We start from the raw sequence: 23,918 nt of genomic DNA, 5'->3' as shown, positions 1-23,918 counted from the left end.
TGCTGAGAATTTTTATCATGAGCAATACTGAATTTTATTAAATGCCATTTCTCCATTTGTTGAGGTGACTGATTTTTCTCCTTTTTGTAATGTGGTGAGTTATGCTGATGCATTTAAAAATTTTAAGCTATCCTTGCATTCCTGGAACAAATTCATTTGGTCATAACATAGTATCCTTTTTCATATTTATTTGGACTTGATAATATTTTATTTAGGATTCCTACATTTATTTTTATGAGAGAATATTGGTTTACCTTTCTCCCTTCTTGTAATACCCTTGCCAGATTTTGTATCAGGTTTATGTTGGCCTCATTAAACAAGAAGTATTCTTTCTTTCTTTTTCCTGGAAGAGTTTGTCTAAGATTGGATTTGTTATTTGGAAGAATTATCTAGAAAAGCCATCTGGGTTTGAAGTTTTAAAAAGGGTTTAGTTATAGAATCCATTTCTTTAGCAAATTCTACTTTTTTCCGTATATCAATTTTAGTATATTATGGCTTTCAAGAAGCTTGTCCATTTCCTGTAAGTTATCAAATTTATTGACAGTTATTGATAATATCCTTTATTTGTGATGTCCTTTGGATCTGTAGTTATATTTCTTTTATTCCTAATATTAGTAATTTGTATTCTCTTTTTCCTTTCATCAGTCTTGCCTAATGGAAGTCTTGCTGCAGTTGTATTAATCTTTTCAAAGAACCGACTTTTTTTTTTTAATGTTTATTTTATTCTTGAGGGAGAGAGAGCGCACACGTGTGCATGCACACGTTGGGGAGGGGCAGAGAGAGGGAGACAGAGGATTCGAAGCAGGCTCTGTGCTGATAGCAGAGAGCTTGACACTGGGCTCTAACTCACGAACTCTGAGATCATGACCTGAGCCGAAGTCAGACGCCCAACTGACTGAGCCACCCTCAGTGGCTCACCCTCAGTGAGGTGCCCCTCAAAGAACCAACTTTTGGTTTTATTTAGGTTTCTCTTTTGTGTATCTGCCTTCTCTTTAATTGATTTCTGGTCTGTATTATTTACTTTGACTTTTTTTGCATTTAATTTGCTGTTCTCTTTCTTGCTTCTTGAAATGGATTAGTAAGTATCTTGTCTGGGATATTGGCTTTCCTTACTACATTATATTCTATCAGCCATAGAAGATAATACTAAACTGTCAAAGCAGTACTTTTCTATAAACTTCCCATTTCCCCATCCCGAATAAAATATATTGTATGATTGGTGTTTTGAAAGATGAGCCATCTTTGCCATTGTGGTAGTATACTTTGTAAATAAAAATAAAAGTATTTTTTATTTTACAAACAAAAATAAAATAACAGTAGACAAATAAGCCAAATGTTAAAGTCTTTAGTCTAGCTACCACATATTTATAAGTAAATGTGTTTATAATTCTCTAAAATTCTGTATGAATAGTGAAATTATAATCTTGAGCCAATTTAATTTTAATGACAAAAAGTTAGCTTCAGGGGCTCCGAATGATATATTCACTGAGGTATTCAAAACTTTTGTGGTTGCTTTTTCCTTTTAGGAAGCTGCAGTAAAGGAAGATGAAGAAGAAGTTTCTGACAAAGGCAGTGATTCTGAAGAAGAAGAAACGAATAGAGAATCCCAGAGTGAAAAAGATGATGGTAGTGACAGAGACTCTGATAGAGAGCAAGATGAAAAACAAAACAAAGATGATGAAGCAGTAAGACTTATAATATTATAAGTTTAAATAATTGGAGTTATATACCTCTGATTGTTTTGGGTTTTGTTGTTTTTTAATTTGTTTTGTTTACTTGTCTTAAATAATATCAGTATATTTTACAGTCATATTATTTTGTAAGAATATTTTTGTGGGATGGTCAGAATTATAAAGAAAAATCATTTCTAACAAGGATTGGACCCCTTAATTTTTTTTTTAATTAATTAATTAGTCTATTTATTTATTTTGAGAGAGCACATGCAAACAGGGGAGGAACAGAGAGAGAGAATCCCAGGGAGGTTCTGCGCTGTCAGCGTAAAGCTCTACGCGGAGCTGCATCCCATGAGCCATGAGATTATGACCTGAGTCAAGATCAAGAGTCAGACACTTAACCGACTAAGCTATCCAGGCACCCGGACTTCTTAATTTTCTGAAATCTTTAAGTTGCTAGATAGTATAGGATGTGGGTCTAAATCGAAGCCAGTTTGGTGTCTTACAATGGTTTTCATTGTTGGAGTTGAGTCTGCAAATGAGTTAGGAAAGGTGGGTTATGGTCTGAGCAGTTACTTAGAACTGAGTCTTTCCAGAGTTGCAGGTAATGTTTAGAGTTAAGAAACGTTACTGTGGACTCTAATGTCTCGAGGTTGGTTAAGGGAAAAACTAATATTTACAAAATTCCACCTTGTTTCAAGAAATATATAAGACCTTAAGGAAAAGAGGTGTCTCTAAGGAACTTACTAAGATTGTGAGGGTAGAAAATAGAAAAAAATCTCATGGTATACCGTTAGTTTGCACCTGATTTATGGATGGGCTATAAAAAGAGGGTTTGTTGGACAAATAATGGGTCCTTAGAGGCTTACTGCAAATGAACTGTAAACTGATCGGCCATTCCTTTATGTTTGTGTTGTTCTGTTCTTTCTGACTAGGCCATTGACCTAAAAGGTACCCTTGTAGTTTAGGAGAGAAAAAGAGTTTGCCCGAATAGCCTGAGAGGGTCAAGTAGAGAGGAATAAAAGGAAAAGGCAAAGGATAAAAATATGAGGAATGCAGGCATAGTTTGGAGATACTACAGGCTTATATCCAGACCACCAGAATGAAACTAACATCACAATATAGCACAAAATGAATTTTTCGGTTTCCTAGTGGATATGAAAGTTATGTTTAACACTATATTGTAGTGTAGTGTATAGAGTATGCAGTAGCATTGTCTCAAACAATATATATGCCTTAATGAAAACATTCTCTATTACTAAAAAATCCTAACCATCGTCTGAGCCTTCAGCAAATTGTGATCTTTTTGCTGGTGGAGGCTCTTGCCTAGGTGTTGGTGGCTACTGACTATTCAGGGTGGTGGTTGCTGAAGATTGCAGTGGCTGGGGCAGTTTTTTAAATAAGACAACAGTAAAATTTGCTGCATTGACTATTCTTTCACAAATGATTTCTCTGTAGCGTGCAATGCTGTTTATAGCATTTTACCCACAATAGAACTTCTTTCAAATTGGAGTCAGACCTGTCAGATCCTATCACTGCTTTGTCAACTGAGTTTATGTCATCTTTTAAGTCCTTTGTTGTTATTCCAACAATCTTCACAGTACCTTCGCCAGGAGTAGATTCCATGTCTGGAAACCACTTTCTTTGCTCCTCCATAAGAAGCAACTCCTCATCTGCTCAAGTTCTCTCATGAGATTGCAGCAATTCAGTTCCGTCTTTGGGCTCCACTGCTAATTCTCTTGCTATTTCCACCCCATCTGCAGTACTCCTTCCTCCATTGAAGTCTTGAACCCCTCAAAGTCATCCATCAGGGTTGGAAATCAGTTCTCCAAACTCCTGTGAATGTTGATATTTTGACTCTTCTTATGAATCATAAATATACTTAATGGCTTGTAAAAGGGTGAATGAGAAGATTTTCAGTATACTTTGCCCAGATCCACCAGAGGAATCACTATCTGTGGCAGCTGTTGCCTTAAAAAATGTATTTCTAAAATAGTAAGACTTGAAAGTGAAAATTACTCCTTGATCCATGGACTACAGAATGGATGTTGTGTTAGCAGTCATGAAAACAACATTAATCTTACTGTATGTCTCTATCAGAGCTCTTGGGTAACTAGATGCGTTCTGAATGAGCAGTAGTACTATTTTGAAAGGATTTTTTTTTTTTTTGAGTAGTCGATCTCAACAGTGGACTTAAAATATTCAGTAAACCATGTGCTATCATTCAGGTTTTGTTGTTCCATTTAGAGAGCACACGCAGGGCAGATTTAGCATAGTTCTTAAGGGCCCTAGGATTTTCAGAACGCTAAGCAAGTATTGGCTTCAGCCGAATGTCACCAGTTGCATTAGCTCCTAATGGAAGAGTCAGCCTGTCTTTTGGAGCCGAGCATGGACTTCTCTCTAGCTATGAAAGTCTTAGATGGCATCTTCTTCCAGTGTAAGGCTGTTTTGTTAGTGTGGAAAATCTGTTACTTAGCGTAGCCATCTTCATTAATTATCCCAGCTAGACCTTGTGGATAGCTTGCTGCAGTTTGTCCACAAGCACTTGCTGCTTCCCCTTTGCACTTTGATGTTAGTGAGATGCCTTCTTTCCTGAAACCTCACGCACCAACCTCTCCTAGCTTCAAATTTTTCTTCTGCACCTTCTTCACTTCTCTCAGCCTTTATAGAATTGAAGAGGCAAGTCCTTGCTCTGGATTAAGGTTTGGCTTAAAGAACTATTACGGCTGGTTTGATCTTCTGTTCAGACTGCTAAAACTTTCTCTGTGTCAACAATAAGGCTGTTTCACTTTGTTATCATTTGTGTTTTCACTGGAGTAGCACTTTTAATTTCCTTCATGAATTTTTCCTGTGCATTCACAACTTGTCTATTTGGTACAAGAGCCCTAGCTTTCAGCCTGTCTCAACTTCCAGCTTGCCTTGTTCACTAAGCTTAATCATTTCTAGCTTTTGATTTAGAGTGAGAGACATGTGGCTCTTCCTTTCACTTGAACACTGAGAGATCACTGTAGGGTTATTAATTGGCCTAATTTCAGTATTGTTGTGTCTCAGGGAATAGAGAGGCCAAGAGGAGGGGAAGAAATGGAGGAACAGCCCATTGGTGGAGCAGTCAGAATACACACAATATTTATTACGTTTGCCATCTTAGGTGAGCATGGTTCGTGGCCCCAAAACAATTACTGTAGTAACATCAAAGATCAGTGATCAGAGATCACCGTAACAAATATAATAAGAAAGAAGTTTTAAATATTGCAAGAATTACCAAAATGTGACACAGACACGAAGTGAGCAAACGCTGTTGGAGAAATGGCAACAGTAGAACAAGAGACTTGCTCAACACAGGGTTGCCACAAACCTTCAGTTTGTAAAAATCACAGTATTTGTAAAGCACACATGTGCAAAGTGCAATTAAATGAGGTATGCCTGTAATGTACCTGCCCTTGGGAATGGTGGGGAAAAACAAGGGTGACTTTTTAGCAGTTGCTGGCCCTTGACCGTTTTTGTACTTCGGGAATTAAATTGATTGCCAGGAAATTAAAGCCTATCAAAGAAATTATTTCCCCACCCACATTTTGAGAAAGAGTTGACATGTTCTTTTCTGAGTACAGTATTAGGGTTAGTAGAAGTGACAGACTAGTTTCTTTAGATACCAAAATACATTCATTCAATTGTCAAATAATTATACAATTATTCATTATCTGCCACATTGCAAGCCCTGTGTTAGATGACAGAAATGCAAGCCAAATGTAAAACAGTTTCTGCCCTTGAATGACAGGCTAGTGGGTAAGGCAGACTTGTAAGTAAACATTAAAGTACAAAAGTACAAAAGAGATTATGCACATTTTTGCCAGGTACAGTGATAACACAGAGGAGGGAGTGATCAACTCAAGTTGAGGGAAATTTCTGGTATTTGGGAACTCATGGTTTGGGCTTTAGCAGTTCCTAAGGGAATAATAGGAGGAATTTGCCAGGTTAAAGACAGAGGGAGAAAACAAATCCAAACAGGGTTTAGGAGGAGTGAAATAGCTTGGTGAGTTCAGAGAAGTCAAGATAGTTCGAAATGACTAGAATAGAAAGTGCAGAGGAAGGCAGTGTTAGGAGACTGAAGAGATTGGCCCAGATCAGATCACGACCCATGTAGTTGATGCTGAAGGGCTTAGATTTGATTTATGAAATGATGTGTTGTAAGTTTAGAGCAGGGAAATGATCAGGTCTGTGGGACTGAACTCAGTAGTAGTTAGCATTGTCAGGAATAATAGCTGGAAGAAGATGGAAACTTCAAAACGATTTCAAATGTTTGATTTTTACTTTACCTAGGAGTGGCAAGAATTACAACAAAGTATACAGCGAAAGGAGAGAGCTCTACTGGAAACCAAATCAAAGATAACACATCCTGTTTATAGTCTTTATTTTCCTGAGGTGAGTGATTCATGACTCAGCGTTTTCCTTATTCCATCTACTTTGTCTTTAGGTATTTTTCAGTTGCCTTTTATCCCTCCATGGTGTGTACTGGCTCAAATGTGCTGATGTGGTCTGTTCTTGATAGGTGACAGTTTGAAAAATACATTTCAGTATGAATTAGATTTAGTGAATGTGGTCTATAATGGGAGGATTGTTAACTTTTTAAGTATTTATATGGTTTCCTGTGCTTCTGTCTTTTCTGTACCTATATTACTGAAGGTTGTGCTGACTGCTGATTTCTCTTTAGTAGTTCAGGCAGTCTGTCAGACAAATGCATATTTTGCCTATGATTACACAGCTTTTGTGAGTCTCTCACTTCTGTCAAGTTTTAAATAAAATGAAAAAAGTTCTTAAATTTTTCCCATGAGTTTTCTCTGATGGCTCTGTACTGGCCACCTGGAGCCACTGCACTTGCTCTGGCCCTAGTCCCCGGGAATAGGCAAGCCCATGGGCTGTGGGACCAGCTGAGTTTCAGTAAGAGTTCAGAATGACTGAGCCCCAAGCTCAGGACAGATTGTTGCAGTGCTATTTGTTCTCCTGTCCTTGTTTACTTTGTGGTTGTGGCCTGCTCAACTTTTGGTCTCCTTGAGTTGTTTGTCTTTCAAATGAATTTGGAATTTACACAATGCTTTGCTTTTGCAATGATTCTGTCTCTGGCCAGAGGTCGAGAACTGGTTGCCTCTTAGTTCAAGGAAGCTGTTCCACCGACTGCCTCACAGCTTGGCCACAGAATCTTATGCTCGGCACTCATGTTTGGCAGGTGATTTCATGTATAAATCTGCTTTCTGCTTTAGAATGTCAATCCAGAGTTGCTGGGGGCTGCTGAAGGCAAATTCCCAAGTAGTTTGGCTTTCCTAATAATAAATGAGTGGCTCTGCAGACTGTTGTTTTGACTTGGAGGAAAGTCAGCCCAGGATTCCATGTTAATGTGCTTGCTGATCTTCTGGCGTGTCGTGAGCGTTAGCCCATCTGTTAGGGGCATTTTGCCCATTGCAGTGGTAGTCTGCCAACCCCAAGACTCCCGAAATCAAGCGAGTAAATTTCACTCATTGATTGGTTTTAAAAATGCCATGGGATGTTATAAGCCACATAATTTGTACCCTTGTACCAGACAGTTCATTTTAGACCATGCTTAGTTAATAAGCAAAACATCCATTCACTCCCTTAGAACATTTTAGCCTTGAGAATGCCTTTTTCTAATTTAATCTACAACTACACGGTAAACATCTCCAAAAGTACCACTTACCGGACAAAATTTATTTAGGATTTTACTAATGTCTACCTGTCTACCTTCCCGTGTACCTGTAGAGCTACCCTAACTATCACACTACCCATTTAAATTGCTTAAAGTTACATGTTTATAATTGACTTACATGTAACTGAAACTCATTCATTATGCTTAATATGTTAAGAATGGTGGGGAATCTCACACAGTAGAGAAGCTATTGTGTTGATAGTGTGAATAAGTCATGGTAGAACATCTTTTCCACTTTCACCGTGTGCATCAAAGAGTCTAGGCACACGTACAGTGCCGTGGATTCATATTCACCAGCTTCTTAATAAATATTCTTGAATGAATCACATTTTAATCAAATAGCCTGGGAGAGGGAAGGAAAGGCATTCTCTTAGTGGAGAGGTAAAGAAGATACGCACATTCTTAAACATCTCCCGTGCTTCTTATATTACATGTGTGTTCTAGTAATGAGATCATTTCATTAATAATTGTGATTATCACACTCAATGTGCTAGACATTCTAATATATAATTTACTTGTATTATCTCAGTCCATCTTCACAACACAGCCTGAGGTAGATGCTCCTCATTTAATAGAGAAGAAAAACAGGGTTTTAGAGAAGTGAAATAATCCGGTCTATGTGGCTTTAAATCGGGCATTGACAAACTGCCTGTAGACAAGTCTGCCTCCCTGCCTGTTTTATGAATGAAGTTTTATTGGAACCCAGTCACACTTACTCTTTTCATGTTACAGTGGCAGAATCAAGTAATTGTGACTGAGACTCTGGCCCATAAGGTGCAGAAATTAATACTGCATTTTGAGTCCATTATAATGTTTTTATCCACTTTGTGCAACACACATGTAGACAAATATACATACATATGTATACACACACACACACACACACACACACCTATTATGGTAGTCCACTTTGGGTTAAGCAGAAGTTGAATTAATCATATACTTGTGATTTATTTATTCTGCTTACTAATGTTGTGCTTTGTAGTTTACAAGAATTTTTAGTTAACCTCAGTGTAGCATTATCAAATAATCAAATTTCAGTGTCTTGTGGTTAAAATAAAATAGCAAGTACAAGTGATTTTGAATTCAAAAGACATTTTCCCTATGATAATGTTTTCAGTAAAAAGTTATTTTTCTAACTTTCTTTTGGATAATTGAGAATTTAGAATAGTCTAGTGTTGTTTTGGTTAAATGAGTATTTAGACTATCCTAGAGTCTTTTAGCTCCAAAACATTTTTCTTTAATTTGTTTAAAGAAGATCTCTTCCCTGACCAGTTCTTAAGCAGAGGGTACTAAGACATGACTAAACCGTTATTGATGAATTCTGTACAGCAGTGCTGAGCACACTGAAGTTTGGTGCCTCCAGACTGCTGTGTCTTCTCATTGTTTTTTTTAAATACTTTTCTGTCTCCTGTCAGTTCTTCCTGCTGTCATTGTACATTCTGGTGGCAGTTTCTTTACTGAGCTCTTTTTTTATTCCTAATCTTTTCTGAGGTACAGCTAAAAATGTTGTGCTTATTAAAATCATGTGCAGTGAAAGGTATTAGATAGGCTCTTAAATCAGATGATCTTTTATGAGTAGTGTATTTTCATGATTTCCGATTTGGTTGCCCAAGTCCCTTCTGCTCTTACTTTCTGGCTTTTGCTTATTACTAGGTAAAATGATTAAGATTATTTGCTGGATGATCCTGTAATAGTTTATGATGTTTTATTTTATTTTATTATATCTCTTGTCATTTAAGGTTAATCAGGGGTTTTTAACACAGAGGCCCATCACTACCGTTTTTTAAGGGACTGTTTGAAACCCCCATATTACATACAGAATTCTTTTGGATAGCAGATCTATAAATGGTTAAGAATAGTTTATTCATTCAGTAAACATTTATTGAGTATCTATTTTGTACCAGGCACTGTGTCTGTGCCGGAGATACTGCAGTGAACAAAACCAGAACAATACCTCTAGAATGAGACAAGGCAGACAGTTACTTCTCTAGTTCTTTCTGATAACGTCTCTCTTTTTTTTTCTTTGCAGGAGAAACAAGAATGGTGGTGGCTTTATATTGCAGATAGGAAGGAACAGACGTTAATATCTATGCCATATCATGTGTGTACGCTAAAAGATACAGAAGAGGTAAGTGTCCAACAACATTATTTCAGTTTTTACAAATGTAAGGCATCTCACCTTCATGCTGCCTCATAAAATCTTTTTTAGATTTCAGTTTATCATATTTGGCTTATTGTATTGTATTTGTTAAGGCACCTTTTATAACTGTTCTCTGGTGCCTGGGGGGAACTAATTCGAAGTTTAGTATTGTTAAAAGTAGGCAACTTTCTTAGTCTTAAAAGCTTGTTTTCAACTTACTTTGGGGAGTTTTCACTGTCAGTGTCTAAGAACATATGCCTTTTGTTCTGTCCAGAATTTAATTATATTTTACAAAAATCTGCAATTTTTATCTTCACTGGATTAGTGCTAAGACCTTTGGTCTTAAAAATGAATGTAAGAATTGCTAATTAGATTTTTAGAGTGGAATTTTTGATTATGTAGCATTATTCATTGTTCATGACATCACTCCTGTACCATCGTGATGAACATGTTTTATCCCTTGGCAACTCCTTTCTATTTTTCTTGTTTTTCTTGATTTTTTCATGTTACTTTTCTAGAAAGAAGGTTCTTTCTACCTGGACTTGGTGGACAAGAGCAAGGGTTTTTTTTTAATTTCAAGATAGTTCTGTGATGTTGATTTTTTAAAAATATTTTAAAAATATTTTTTTAAATGTTTATTTACTGAGAGACACAGAGTGCAGGCGGGGGAGAGGCAGATAGAGAGAAGATGACACAGAATCCGTAGCAGGCTCCAGACTCTGAGCTCTGAGCTGATAGCATGAAACCTGATGCAGGACTTGAACCCATGAACCGTGAGATCATGACCTGAGGCCAAAGTCAGCCGCTTAACTGACTGAGCCACCCAGGTGCCCCTCATTTTTAATACAAAAAGTACATTTCCCCCTTTATTACCAAGTAGTAAATGTATGAAGTACTTTGTTGTTTATTTGACAGAGCTAACTTAAGGTTGTTTGATAGAGCAGTTTTATTATTTTTTAAATTTAAGTTTTACCAGGGTACCGTAAGAACAAGAGTGATCTCCTACATAAGCACAATAAGATTACTATGTTCAGGAAATTTAACATTGATATGGTATTTATCTAATATGCAGTCCATATTCAAATTTCCCTAAATACTCACTAGTACCTGTTACAGTTTTTGTTTTGTTTTCAAATTATTTTTTTATTCTTTAGAGAGAGCATGTTCACACGTGTGGGAGGGGTCAGGGGAGAGGGGAAGAGAGAACCTTAAGCAGGCTCTGCGCTGATGCAGTGCTCAATCCCACGACCCTGGGATCGTGACCTGAGCCAAAATTGAGTGGGATGCTCAACTGACTGAGCCACCCAGACATCGCTTTTTTTTTTTTTTAAGTTAGTTTTTATTTTGTTTTAAAATCCAGGATCCAGTCAAGGATCATGCATTGAATTTGGTTGTCATTCATCTTTATTCTAGAACTCTTCATTGGCCTTTTTGTTTGTTTGTTTGTTTTTAATTTTTTTTTTAACGTTTATTTGTTTTTGAGACAGAGAGAGACAGAGCATGAACGGGGGAGGGTCAGAGAGAGAGGGAGACACAGAATCTGAAACAGGCTCCAGGCTCTGAGCAGTCAGCACAGAGCCCAACGCGGGGCTTGAACTCACAGACCGCGAGATCATGACCTGAGCCAAAGTCGGACGCTTAACCGACTGAGCCACCCAGGCGCCCCTTGTTTTTAAATTTTTCATGCCATCAACATTTTTAAAGAGTCCAGACAAAGTATTTTGTAGAATATCCCTCAGTTTTGTCTCATTGGTTACTCATAATTGTATTCATCTTAAATATTTTTGGTAGAAATACTACATAAGTGATGTAACCTTCTTAGTGCATCAAATTGGGGCACATTATATCAGTTTGCCCACATTGGTGATACCATGGTTGAACATTTAGTTAAGGCTTCTCTACTGTAAAAGGTATTTTTCCTTCTAATCTTTGGGGTGCTACTTGGGCACTATGTTAATATTAATATCCTGTTCTCTGTCTTTTACCCACTCATTTTAATATAATTGATGATTCTTGACTGAATCAGTTTTTCCTAATTATACAGTGTAGTTTCAGTATTGTATTTCTCTTCAGAGTAATACATCTTTCAGTGTATTTGAATTGTACTTCTCTTTGTGACCATTGTTCATTTTTATTGGTCTTTTAATTTGGTTTGGGCAATTGTTGTTTTAAATATTATGAAATCAACCTGTGGTGATATTTGTTGCAGATATTTCTCCCCATTTTGTTTTACTATTATGGTTGTTTTTACTAGGCAAAAATATAAACTTTATTTACTTGGAGTTTTTTTTGCAGTGTGATTTAGTAATTTTTTCTTTTCTGTTTTCTTGGTTTTGTGGTGACTTAGAAAGGTCAAACTATGAGATTAATTTTCAAAAAAAGGATTCTCCCATGATTTTTCTAGTTTGTTTTAGTATATAATCTTGCTTACAAAATCTGGATTTTGGAGATTGGAGGCAGATTGCCAAAACATCCAAATGACATCTTAATAATTTATTCTTCCTTTGTCTAAATGAAAATGAAACTTTTTTTTTTTTAAGTTGTTAATGCCCCTTAATACCCATCATCTGTTTCACTCATTCCCCACCCACCTCCACTCTGGTAACCATCTGTTTGTTCTCTGTAGTTAAAAAGTCAGTTTCTTGGTTTGTCTCTCTCTTTTTTTCCCCTTTTCTTATTTATTTTGTTCCTTATATGAGTGAAATCATATGGTATTTGTCTTTCTCTGACTGACTTCACTTAGCATTATACGTTCTAGCTCCATCCATGTTATTGCAAGTGGCAAGATTTCATTCTTTTTTATGGCTAATATTCCATTGTATGTATATATCACATCTTCTTTATCCATTCATCAATTGATGGACATTTGGGCTGCTTCCATAATTTGGCTGTTGTAAATAATGCTGCTGTAAACATAGGGATGCATATATCCCTTTGAATTAGTGTTTTTGTATTTTGGGGGTAAATACCCAGTAGTGTGATTGCTGGATTGTAGGATACTTCTGTTTTTAACTTTTTGAAGAACCTCCATACTGTTTTCCACAGTGGCTGTACCAGTTTGCATTTCTACCAACAGTGGAAGAGGGTTATGTTTTCTCCACATCCTCACCAACACCAGTTGTTTCTTACATTTTTGATTTTAGCCAGAATTCTGACAGGTGTGAGGTGATACCCCATTGTAGTTTTGATTTGTATTTCTCTGATGGTAAGTGATGATGCACATCTTTTCATGTGTTGGCCATCTGTAGGTCTTCTTGGCCAAATGTCTGCTCATGTCTTGCCCATTTTTTAATTGGATTGTTTTTTGGGTGTTGAGTTTTATAAGTTCTTTATATATTTGGATAGTAACCCTTTATTAGATTACTTGCAAATAATCTTCTTTCATTCCATAGGTTGCCTTTTAGTTTTGTCGATTGTTTTCTTCACTCTGCAGAAGCTTTTTATTTTGATGGAGTCCCAATAGTTTATTTTTGCTTTTGTTTCCCTTGCTTCAGGAGACATACCTAGAAAAAAGTTGCTATAGCCAGTGTCAAAAAAGATACTACCTATGTTCTTTTCTAGGATTTTTATGGTTTCAGGCCTCACATTTAGGTCCATAACCTGTTTTGAATTTATTTTTGTGTGTGGTGTAAGAAAGTGGTCCAGTTTCTTTCTTTCTTTTTTAATTTTTATTTTTCATTAAAAAATTTATTTCAAGTTTATTTTGAGAGAGAGAGTGAGAGAGAGAGCATGCATACAAGTGGGGGAGGGGCAGAGAGAGAGGGAGAGAGAGAATCCCCAGCAGGCTCTGTCTGCTCTGTCAGTCCAGAGCCTGACAAAGGGCTCTCACTCTCACGAACTGTGAGATCATGACCTGAGCCGAAATCAAGAGTCAGGTGCTTAACCTACTGAGCCACCCAGGTGCCCCCAGTTTCTTTGTTTTGCAGTTGCTGTCTAGTTTTCCAAACACCATTTGTTGAAGAGACCATCTTTTTCCCATTGGATATTCTTTCCTGCTTTGTTGAAGATCAGTTGATCACATAATTGTGTGTTTATTTCTGGAGTTTCTGTTCTGTTCCATTAATCTACATGTCTGTTTTTGTGCCATTACCGTACTGCTTGATCACTATAGCTTTGTAATATAACTTGCAATCTAAAATTGTGATGCCTCCAGTTTTGCTTTTCGTTTTCAAGGTTGCTTTGGCTACTCAGGGTCTTTTCTGGTTTCATATAAATTTTAGGATTATTCTAGTTCTGGAAAAATGGTGTAGGTATTTTGGTAGGGATTGCATTGAACGTGTAGATTGCTTTGGGTAGTATAGACATTTTTACAATATTTGCTCTTCCAGTCCATGAGTATGGAACGTCTTTCCATTTTTTGTGTCATTTTCAGTTTCTTTCATTGGTGTTTTATAGTTTTCAGAGTATAGGTGTATCACTTCTTTGGTTAGGTTTATTCTTAGATATCTTACCGTTTTTGGTGTACTTGTAGATGGGATTGATTTCTTAATTTCTCTTTCTGCTGCTTCATTATTGGTGTATATAAATGCAACAGATTTCTGTACATTGATTTTGTGTCCTGTGACTTTACTGAGTTCGTTTATCAGTTCTAGCAGTTTTTTGATGGAATCTTTCAGGTTTTCCGTATATAGTATTATGTCATCTGCAAATACTGAAAGATTTCTTTTTTCCTTACCAATTTAGATGCCTTTTATTTTTTTTCTGTTGTCTGATTGCTATGGCTAAGACTTCCAGTACTATGTTGAATAAAATAAGAGTCAATATCCTTGTCTTGTTCCTGACCTTAAGGGAAAGGTTCTCAGTTTTATTCCATTGAGGAGATTGTTGTGGGGTTTTTCATATATGACCTTTATTATGTTGAGGTGTGTTCCTTCTACATCTACATTATTGAGGGTTTTTATCATGAATGGATGTTATACTTTGTCAAATGCTTTTTCTGCATCTGTTGGAATGATCCTATTGTTCTTATCCTTTCTCTTCTTGATGTGATGTATCACGTTGATTGATTTGTGAATATTGAACCACCCTTGCAACGCAGGAATAAATCCCACTTGATCATGATGAATGATTTTTGTAATGTATTGCTGGATTTGGTTTTTTAGAATTTTTGCATCTATTTTCATCAGATGTATTGGTCTGTAGTTCTCTTGTTTTGTGACGTCGTTACCTGGTTTTGGTATCAGGGTAATCCTGGCTTCATAGAATGAATTTGGAAGTTTCCCTTCCTTTTCTGTATTTTGGAATAGTTTGAGAAGAATAGGTATTAAATCTTCTTTAAACACTTGGTAGGGGTGCCTGGGCAGCTTAGTCAGTTCAGCGTCTGACTCTTGATTTCGGCTCAGGTCATGGTCCCAGGGTCATGGGATCAAGCCCTGCCTGAGCTCTGCACTGAGCATGGAGCCTGCTTGAGATTCACTCTTTCTCTTTCTCTTTCTCTTTCTCTCTCTCTCTCTCTCTCTCTCTCTCTCTTTCTCTCTCTCCTCCCCCACCCCCCAAACATTCATTGTTTAGTAGAATGTTATTTAATCTCCATGTATTTATCGTGGTTACAGATTTTTTTCTTGTGGTTAACTTCTTTTTTAAGTTTATTTATTTTGAGAGAGACAGAGACAGTGTGAGCTGGGGAAGGGCAGAGAGAGGGAGAGAGAGAAGATCTAGTGCAGAGCCCATTGCAGGGCTTGAACCCACGAAACCGCAAGATCATGACCTGAGCCGAAACCAAGAGTCAGACGCTTAACCAACTGAGCCACCTGGGATCCCCCTTGTGGTTGACTTGTAGTTTTGTAGGTTGACTAGTGTTGTGGTCAGAAAAGATGCATGGTATGACTTTGATCTTTTTGAATTTGTTGAGGCTTGTTTTGTGACCTAATATGTGACCTGTCCTGGAGAATTTTCCATGTGTACTTGAAAAGAATGTATATTCTGCTATTGGGGTGGAATGTTATGAATATACCTGTTAAATCTATATGTTCCAGTCTGTCATTCAAAAGCCTTTGTTTCTGGGGCACCTGGGTGGCTCAGTTGGTTGGGTGTCTGACTTTGGCTTAGGTTATGATCTCGCAGTTTGTGGGTTTGAGTCCCGCAACAGGCTCTGTGCTGACAGCCCAGAGCCTGGAGCCTGCTTCAGATTCTCTGTCTCCCTCTGTCTCTGCTCCTCCCCTACTCATGCTCTGTCCCTCATAAATAAATAAACATTAAAAATAAAAATAAAAAAAGACTTTGTTTCCTTGTTGATTTTCTGTTTAGATGATCTCTCCATTGATGTAAGTGGGATGTTAAAGTCCTCTACTTTTATTGTATTATTATTGATCAGTTCCTTATGTTTGTTATTAACTAGTTTATGAATTTGGGTGCTTTCATGTTGGGTGCATACATATTTAACAATTATTATATCTTCTTGTTGGATTGTCCCCTTAATTTATAATATTATATAGTGTCCTTTTTTGTCTCCTGTTCCAGTCTTTGTTTTAAAGTCTATTTTGTCTGATATCAGTATTTTTACTCTGGCTTTCTTTTGAGATTCATTTGCATGATAGATGTTTTTCCATCCCCTCACTTTCAATCTGCCAGTGTCTTTTGGTCTGAAATGAATCTCTTGTAGGCAGCATATAGATAGGTCTTGTCTTTTTATCCATTCTGTTACCCTGTGTCTTTTGATTGGAGTGTTTAGTCTATTCAGAGTGATGATGATGATGATGATGATGATGATTACTATTTTTTAGAGAGAGAGAGAGAAGGTGGGGGAGAGTGGCAGAGAGAATCTTAAGCAGGCTCCATGCTTAGCATGGAGCCAGATGCGGGGCTCATTCCCACAACTTTGGGATCATGACCTGAGCCTAAATCAAGGGTCAGACGGTCAACTGACTGAGCCACCCAGAAGCCTTGCACAGAGTAATTATTAATAGGTGTGTATTTATTGCTCTTTCATTACATGTTTTGTGGTTTCTAAAGATTTTCTCTGATCCTTTCTTTCATGGTTTGCTGGTTTTCTTTAGTGATATATTTGGATTTTTCTTTATTCTTTGCATATTATTAATGATTTTTGATTTGTGGTTACCATTAGGTTTGTATATAACATCTTTTGCATATAGCAGCCTGTATTAAGTTGATGGTTGTTTAAGTTTGAACCCATTCTTTGTTCCTCTTCTCCCCACATTTTCGGCATATGTTATTACATTTTATATCCTTTTATTTTGTGAGTTCCTTGACTGATTTCTTTACAGAAGTATTCAATTTTACAGCTTTGTGTATCCTACCTTCATAGTGTCATTTTTGATCTTTCCACTCAGAGTCCCCTTTAAATTAAATATTTTTTGCAGGGCTGGTTTAGTGGTCATGAACTCTTTTACTTTTTGTTTGTCTAGGAGACTCTTTATCTCCTGTTCTGAATGATAGCCTTACTGGATAGTGTTTCTTGGTTGCAGGTTTTCCTCGTTCAACACTTTGAATATATCATGCCACTCCTTTCTGGCTTGGAAAGTTTCTGCTGAAAAATCTGCTGATAGCCTTATGGGGTTTCCTTTGTATGTAATTGTCTTTTTTTTCTTTTTCATGCTGCTTTTAACATTCTTTTTCTTTATTACTATATTTTGCCATTTTAATTACAATATGTCTTGGTGTGGGTCTGCTTTTGTTAATTTTGTTGAGGGTTCTCTGTGCCTCCTGGATCTATCTCTTTCCTTCTCAGATTAGGAAAGTTTTCAGCTATTATTTCTTCAAATAAATTCTGTCTCCTTTTTTCTGTCTTCTTCTGAGACTCCTATAATGTGAATGTTACTGCCGTTTGATGTAGTCACTGAGTTCGCTAGGTCTATTCTCATTTTGTATAATCCTCCTTTCTTTTGTTTGTTCAGCTTGATCACTTTCCATTGTTCTGTCTTCTAGGCCATTAATTCGTTCCTCTGCATCTGCCAGCCTGCTGTTCATTCCATTAGGGTGTTTCTTATTTTATTTATTGATCCCTTTATCTCTGCTGTTAGTCCTTATCTCTGTGTTAATGGTCTCACTGAAGTCCTCTACTCTTTTCTCAAATCCAGTGAGTATCCTTATGATCACTGCTTTAAGTTCTCTATCAGGTATTACTTCTGTCTGTTTTGCTTAGATCTCCTGCTGTGGCCTTGTCCTCTTCTTTCATCTGGGAGAGATTCCTCTGTCTTCTCATTTTGTCTAAGTCCCTGTGCCTGTCTCTCTGTGTTAGGAAAGTCAGCTGTGTCTCCTGTTCTTGAGGGTAATGGCTTTATTTAGAAGAGGTCCTGTAGTGCCTTGCAGTGTAGTGTCCCTTGTTCCCCCAGGGTCTGGTGCTTCAGGGGGTGTCTCCAATGTGTGCTGTGTGTGCTTTGCTTTTTTGCAAGCCAGTTGTCTGCAGAGGGTCTCTTTGTTGGTAGGCAGTGTTTGGTCCCTAGCCTGAACGTGACTGAGTTTTAACTAGGTGTGTTCTGGTCTGCTTGTGAAATGAGTCCTTTTGCCACCGCCAAGGGAGCCAAGGCCCTTCGAAACTTGGGGCTCCGCTGTGCTGGGACTGAAGCAAGTGTGACTGGGAGGGGCAGTTGTACTGGAGTGCAGAGGGTGGGGGCTTAGTGTAAGCAAGTTAGGTAGTATTGGTGCTGCTTCCCGCAGGTGGCCCTGTGCTTATGCTGAAGAGGAGGGGAGGGAAATGGCACTGGCCAGGGATTTCTCCATCTATGCTGTTTCTCAGCAATGCCCTGTGAGATGAGCAAATACACTCCCCACTGTGTACCCCATGCACTCTTCAGGTCACTGTTTCCACACTGTATGTCTATGGACTGTTTGCCCTGCCTTTTCTCTAAGAACAGCCCCGATGTCCTCCCAGTGCTCCCAGAGCCAGTATGCTGACCTTTAAAACTCCAGGCTAAAAACCCTGCTGGTTGCAAGAACTCAAGAAATTCAGGCCCTTGTGCTTTCCAAGCCAGTTACTATGGGGATTCCTTTTCCCCATGCACTCCTCTGTGGCTAATTTGTCTCTGTCTCTTGCCCTTCTTCACGACCCTGGCTCCGTCCCCATCACAGTGGTCATAATCCATTTCTTGCCCAAACCACATCTCCGCACTTCCTTTCTTCTTTGATGTGGCCTCTTTTCTACCCTTAGTTGTGGAGTTTGTTCTGCTAGTCTTCAAGTCAATTTCTAGGGTATTTAGAATGATTTGATAGTTATCTAGTTATATTTGTGGGATGATGAGAGCATAGGGTCCTCCTACTTCCTCGGCATCTTCCTTCCCCTGGAATTGAAACTCTTAAGTTTGTAACTCTTTGTATGTGAAGTTTATGATTTGATAGGAGATAAATATCTTCTTGACTTTTTAAAGCATTGGGCATGTTTAAAATTTTTTTTTAATTTGGGTATAGTTGACATACAATGTTATATTAGTTTCAGGTGTTTAACATAGTGATTCACCTTCTCTGTTTGTTATACTATGCTCACAATGTGTGTAGCTACTGTCTACAGACCATACAGTGCTATTACAGTATTATTTACTATATTTTCTAGGCTGTACCTTCTGTTTATGTAACTTACTCATTCCATAACTGGAAACCTCTCCTACTCCCCTTCACCCATTTTGTCCATCCCCTCTTCCCTTGCCCATCAGTTCCCTCTGGCAACCATCAGTTTCTTCTCTGTATTTATAGGTTAGATTCTGGTTTTTGTTTATTAATTTGTTTTTTAGATTCCACATATGAGTAAAAGCATATGGTATTTTCATCATTGGGCATTTGTAAAGGAAAAACTCACTTCCCCTGTGTGTTTCTTAGTAACTCACACTATTATCACACTCACAGCACTTTTGACACCAGGTATGGGGGTTTTTCCCCACACCAAGTAATTTTCTGTGACACCGCGGAGTGTCCTGCAATTTAATTCAACACTGACTCTCTTTATCTGGAGTTGGGATCAGATATTGCATGGTAAGGGCTCAGTTCTATAAGACTGCCCCTCTCCCTCTACGTGCTTCAGATGCCACTTGCAAGTCTCAAGTTGTCACCTGTACTTCTGACCAACTGGCTATAAATTGGGGTTCTCATGAACCTCTCCTTGGGTTTGACAGTTTGCTAGAATGGCTCATAGAACTCAGGGGAACATACTTGCTAGTTTATTATAAAATAATGTAATAAAGAATACAGAGGACTATTCAAATGGAAGAGATAACATAGGACATGGTATGTGGTAAGGAGCATGGAGTTTCCATGCTCTTTTGAGCACACCGTTCTCCCAGCACTTCCATGTCCTCACCAACTTGGCAGCTCCCTGAACACCCCCTTACTTTGAGGATTTTTATGGAGACTTCATCAACATAGGGATGATGGATCATTAACTCAGTTTCTAGCCCCTCTCTGGAGAATGGGTGGCCGTGGCTGAGGGCTCCAGACTTCTAATCATGGCTTGGTCTTTCTGGTGACCAGACCTCATCTAGGTGCTCATCAAGGGTCACCTCATTTGAACAAAACACATTACTATTACCCAGGTAATTCTTCAGGTGTTACAAGCTCAGTGTCAGAAACCAGGGTCACAGACCAAATACTAGAACAAAAGATGTTCCTAGTGCTCTTATCATGTAGGAAATTATAGGGATTTCGCTCTGTGCCAGGAACTGGGGGTAGAGACGAATACATGTATTTTCTATTATCTCATAGCATTTACCTTAGAAATAAGAAAATCTCACAAGAATTGCCTATTTGGTGAAGCCTATGTTATTTTTACATTTCATTTATTTTCCTTTATTCCCTACTTCATTTCTTCAAGTTGTCAAGGTGTGATGGTTAATACGGAACTTGGTTGCTTTAAATGTTTTCTTGAATTGCAAAGATACAAGTTAACCTCATCAGTCCTGCCTAATTTGGTTTCCTTTTTACATAGTATATATAATAAATGACATAAATATATATATGTATTTGTTGGGGTTCCAACTTTTGTAATGTTTGTTAGGGCTCCCTATGTCATCTGAGTAAATAAACCTACCAGTTAAACGCTCTTACCTAGGAACTTTAAGAATGAGTTGTTTCTTTCGTTTCTCAAATACGGATTTTAAGTGCTGTTTGTTTTTTTTTTTTTCTAGGTAGAACTGAAGTTTCCTGCACCAGGAAAGCCTGGAAATTATCAGTATACAGTGTTTCTAAGATCAGACTCCTATATGGGTTTGGATCAGATTAAACCCCTGAAGGTAATAATAGTGACTCTTCAATAAATATAGTTTCCTGTTTGATTAAGTGCTTAATATACTAGGGAAGCATTTCTAGTTTTGAAATGTAGAGTAACAGAGGGAAAAAGATGTCATCTTATACTTTATATATGATATTCTTGATGGCCTGCTCTTTCCATAATTAAGTTGTTGAGTTAAAGGAGTATAATACTTTAGAACCTTGAAAATGAATTATTAGAAGGATTTAGAATGTTAACTATAAATTACTTAAGAGATACTCTTAATATGCTTTTATATGCTATAACTTTATAGGGCCTCACCAGCTGGGTTCTTTTTTTTTTTTTTTTTTTTTTTTTTTTTTAAGAAAAGCACATGTATTTTCCCACAGGTTCTTTTGGAGTGTTTATTAATTTCTAAAACTAATTTGTTTTTTATCAGAGTTTATACTTTGTGTAAGTATCATTTGAAGCACATTCCTGTCAGTGTTTACCAGTTTCCCTTGAGGTTTCCCTTGAGGTTTTTATAAAAGGCATTGTTTTGTGTAAAAGCTGTATTAAAGTATTACTGTTCTGTGTGCTGGGAGTCCCAAAGTATAGGGAGCTGGTAAAGGCATGCCTGTTTTTCTCCCATGAGGATATCCTATTTCTTTCCATTGTCTACAGAATTTTATTTCAGGAAGCTGGAGGCTGCAAAAGTCACACTTGAGGTTTTCTTCCCTCAGCAGACTTCTTGAGACATACCTTGTTGCTCAAGAGTCACAATTATTAATCTAACATGCTACAGAGTAAATAGTATAGTTTCTGTAAAATTAAAATGTCAAATTGTATTAGAAATTTAATGACATTAGCATGTTAGTAGATTGCCTTTTTATTTCTGGGATGAATGTCTGTTATAAGCAAATATGTTAAATTTAGAGCTAGAACCATAAAATCTATTTCTTTATAATTGTTGCAGTCAAAGAAAATCTTTTATCATATATTTCTTCACTATTCCTCCCAAATTTCTCATGTCTGCATTTAATTCTTCTTTATAGTTGGAAGTTCACGAGGCTAAGCCTGTACCGGAAAATCACCCACAGTGGGATACAGCAATAGAGGGGGATGAAGACCAGGAAGACAGCGAGGGCTTTGAAGATAGCTTTGAGGAAGAGGAAGAAGAGGAGGAAGATGATGACTAAGCAGTACTATGACTGGACCACAATATTTGCACATACTTGCAAATTTTTGCTGTTTCGGAAGTGTATAATAAACCAGAAACAGTGCAGAACTGCTGTTGAGGGAGGTATTAGTTCTTTACTCGAAATGGGTGCATAATACAACTGGGCAATGGTGGTGCCTTGGTGCAGTCCAAAACGCTTAAGGCTTGTTAGAGCCTTTCACGTATGAATGGGATGGTGCATTTATTTCATCTGCAAACGATAATAAACCCTTTGTTATAACTGTCCAGAAGTGTGGGCTATGTATTATCTGATCATTTTATGGTCCCAGTAAAAGTAAAGGTACATGAAAACCAATCTATAAGTGAGCAACTTTTCTTTGTTTAGCTTTAGTTTGTAGCAAACATTAGAGGATGATAAACACCACACATACGTTTTAAGTAACATCTGCTCAAGTTTTAATCTTTTGATAAGCTCTATCATTCATTTTATTGACATTTTGCAGTGATACAAGACTATTTATAACAGCTCTATTCATAGCTTTAAACTTTTTATTTTTATCTATCTTGGTCATAAGTTGGCATTCTGTCACATTCCACATAATACAGAGGGCTACATTTGGGGATTTTCCTTTTCTTAATTGCCCAGAGTTATTAGGTTATAAAAATGGCTTTTAATGGCTTAAAACATTTTTAAGCCTCTATTTTAGCAGATCAGTGCAGGATCTAATTCTTTTTATAAACTATAGGTCTAAAAATGAGTGTGGGACCATATGTTCTCTGATGTTGGTGACTCATGTTATTAAGCCTTTTTTAAAAGGTTCACTATAAAAGCTAAAATACATTCTTAGCTTTTAATCTACCTGACTCAGAAGCCTTTTAAGGAAAAAAATAGATAACATGCAGTGGAGGCATTTTTTTGTATTCATTTTGGACTCCTGTCAATAAAATAGAAGTTTGGCTCATTTTACATTTGTAACGGTGTGTCTTTTTACTCCCAGAGAAAGCATATAATAGGATAATTCATTCTTTTATTTTTCAACTAAAATTTAATAATGTCCATTACTGCTCGAGTGGCCACTGTGTCTGTATGGCATAGAAAACCGTATGAGTGGGAGGAGTTTCCCCCTCACACACTGCAACCCCAAAGGATAGTGCTTATAGAGAGTAGAAATGTATACATGATGAATCACTGAGGTAAGATGAATATTTTTATTACTAGTTACTGAGGAAGCGTTTGTCTGTGATATTACAGGACTGATTGTAATAATCCCTCTCCTATCAAAATCTCCATAGGCCAAAATACGGTTGGAATACTGATTTGTGACCTTACTGATTTAAAAGGTTGCCACCTTCCATTCAGAATTACCACTGGTGTTTTGTTACTGCAGTAGTTGGAAATAAAATGTGAAAATTACCAAAAACATGAATGGTTTTCCTGGTTCTAAATTTAGGATGTAATATTTTCTCAGTATGTTCAAAGCGATTTCTCCATTGGAAACTCCATCACCTGTTTTTCTCTTTAAAGGTGTTAGACCCTTCCTTGGCAGGCAGAAGTGCCACTGAGGAGTTGTTTCTCTTCGCAAGTAGAGGGTTTAATTTTTGAGTTAGGTTTTGCTGGGAAGGTGAGACTGTCGGGTGAGACAGCTGCTGGTCACTTAAGTGTGGTAGAAGGCAGTGAGCCCTGCCCGTAGCATCAAGCAAAAGGAGTTGTTCAAGAAAACGTATGAACGAACCAGTGTGTAATGTACACATGTCCTGGTTTTCTTAAAAGATAATTTTCAAGAAAGTATTTCTATTCTAGTAGCCATTTTGTCTTACAGAGGCTTTCTGTGTTTAGAGAGGATGATTTCACAACCTAGTAACTCACCATAGTACTTAACAAAACAGCATCACCTTGACCTTAGAAAATGCCACTAGTCTGTTTTCCTTTGCTCTCTAGGTGATCTATATGTACTTCCCAACCAAGTAAGTACATTATCCTCTAATAAGTACTTTAGGTAAAAAAAAAAAAAACCTCCATATTGCAATAGTGAAAGAACTGAGCCTTCGGTTTATGGTTCTCGTCTCTTCAGCAA

At 37.4% G+C, this 23,918-nt stretch overlaps 1 protein-coding gene across 1 annotated transcript in view; it reads left to right on the top strand.

Moving 5' to 3' along the window:
- Window positions 1–22,810, top strand: part of SEC63 (SEC63 homolog, protein translocation regulator) — a 74,319-nt gene extending 51,509 nt beyond the window's left edge. Inside the window, 5 exon segments of the mRNA XM_042986919.1 lie at window positions 1,527–1,685; window positions 5,991–6,092; window positions 9,422–9,520; window positions 20,602–20,706; window positions 21,719–22,810. Of these exon segments, the coding sequence (XP_042842853.1) occupies window positions 1,527–1,685; window positions 5,991–6,092; window positions 9,422–9,520; window positions 20,602–20,706; window positions 21,719–21,862 (609 nt within the window). The 3' untranslated portion in view covers window positions 21,863–22,810.
- Window positions 22,811–23,918: the final 1,108 nt, after the last annotated feature.

This window comes from Panthera tigris, chromosome B2 (genome assembly GCF_018350195.1).
Source record: "Panthera tigris isolate Pti1 chromosome B2, P.tigris_Pti1_mat1.1, whole genome shotgun sequence".
Taxonomy (NCBI): domain Eukaryota; kingdom Metazoa; phylum Chordata; class Mammalia; order Carnivora; family Felidae; genus Panthera; species Panthera tigris.
This window is presented reverse-complemented; position numbering and strand designations above follow the sequence as displayed.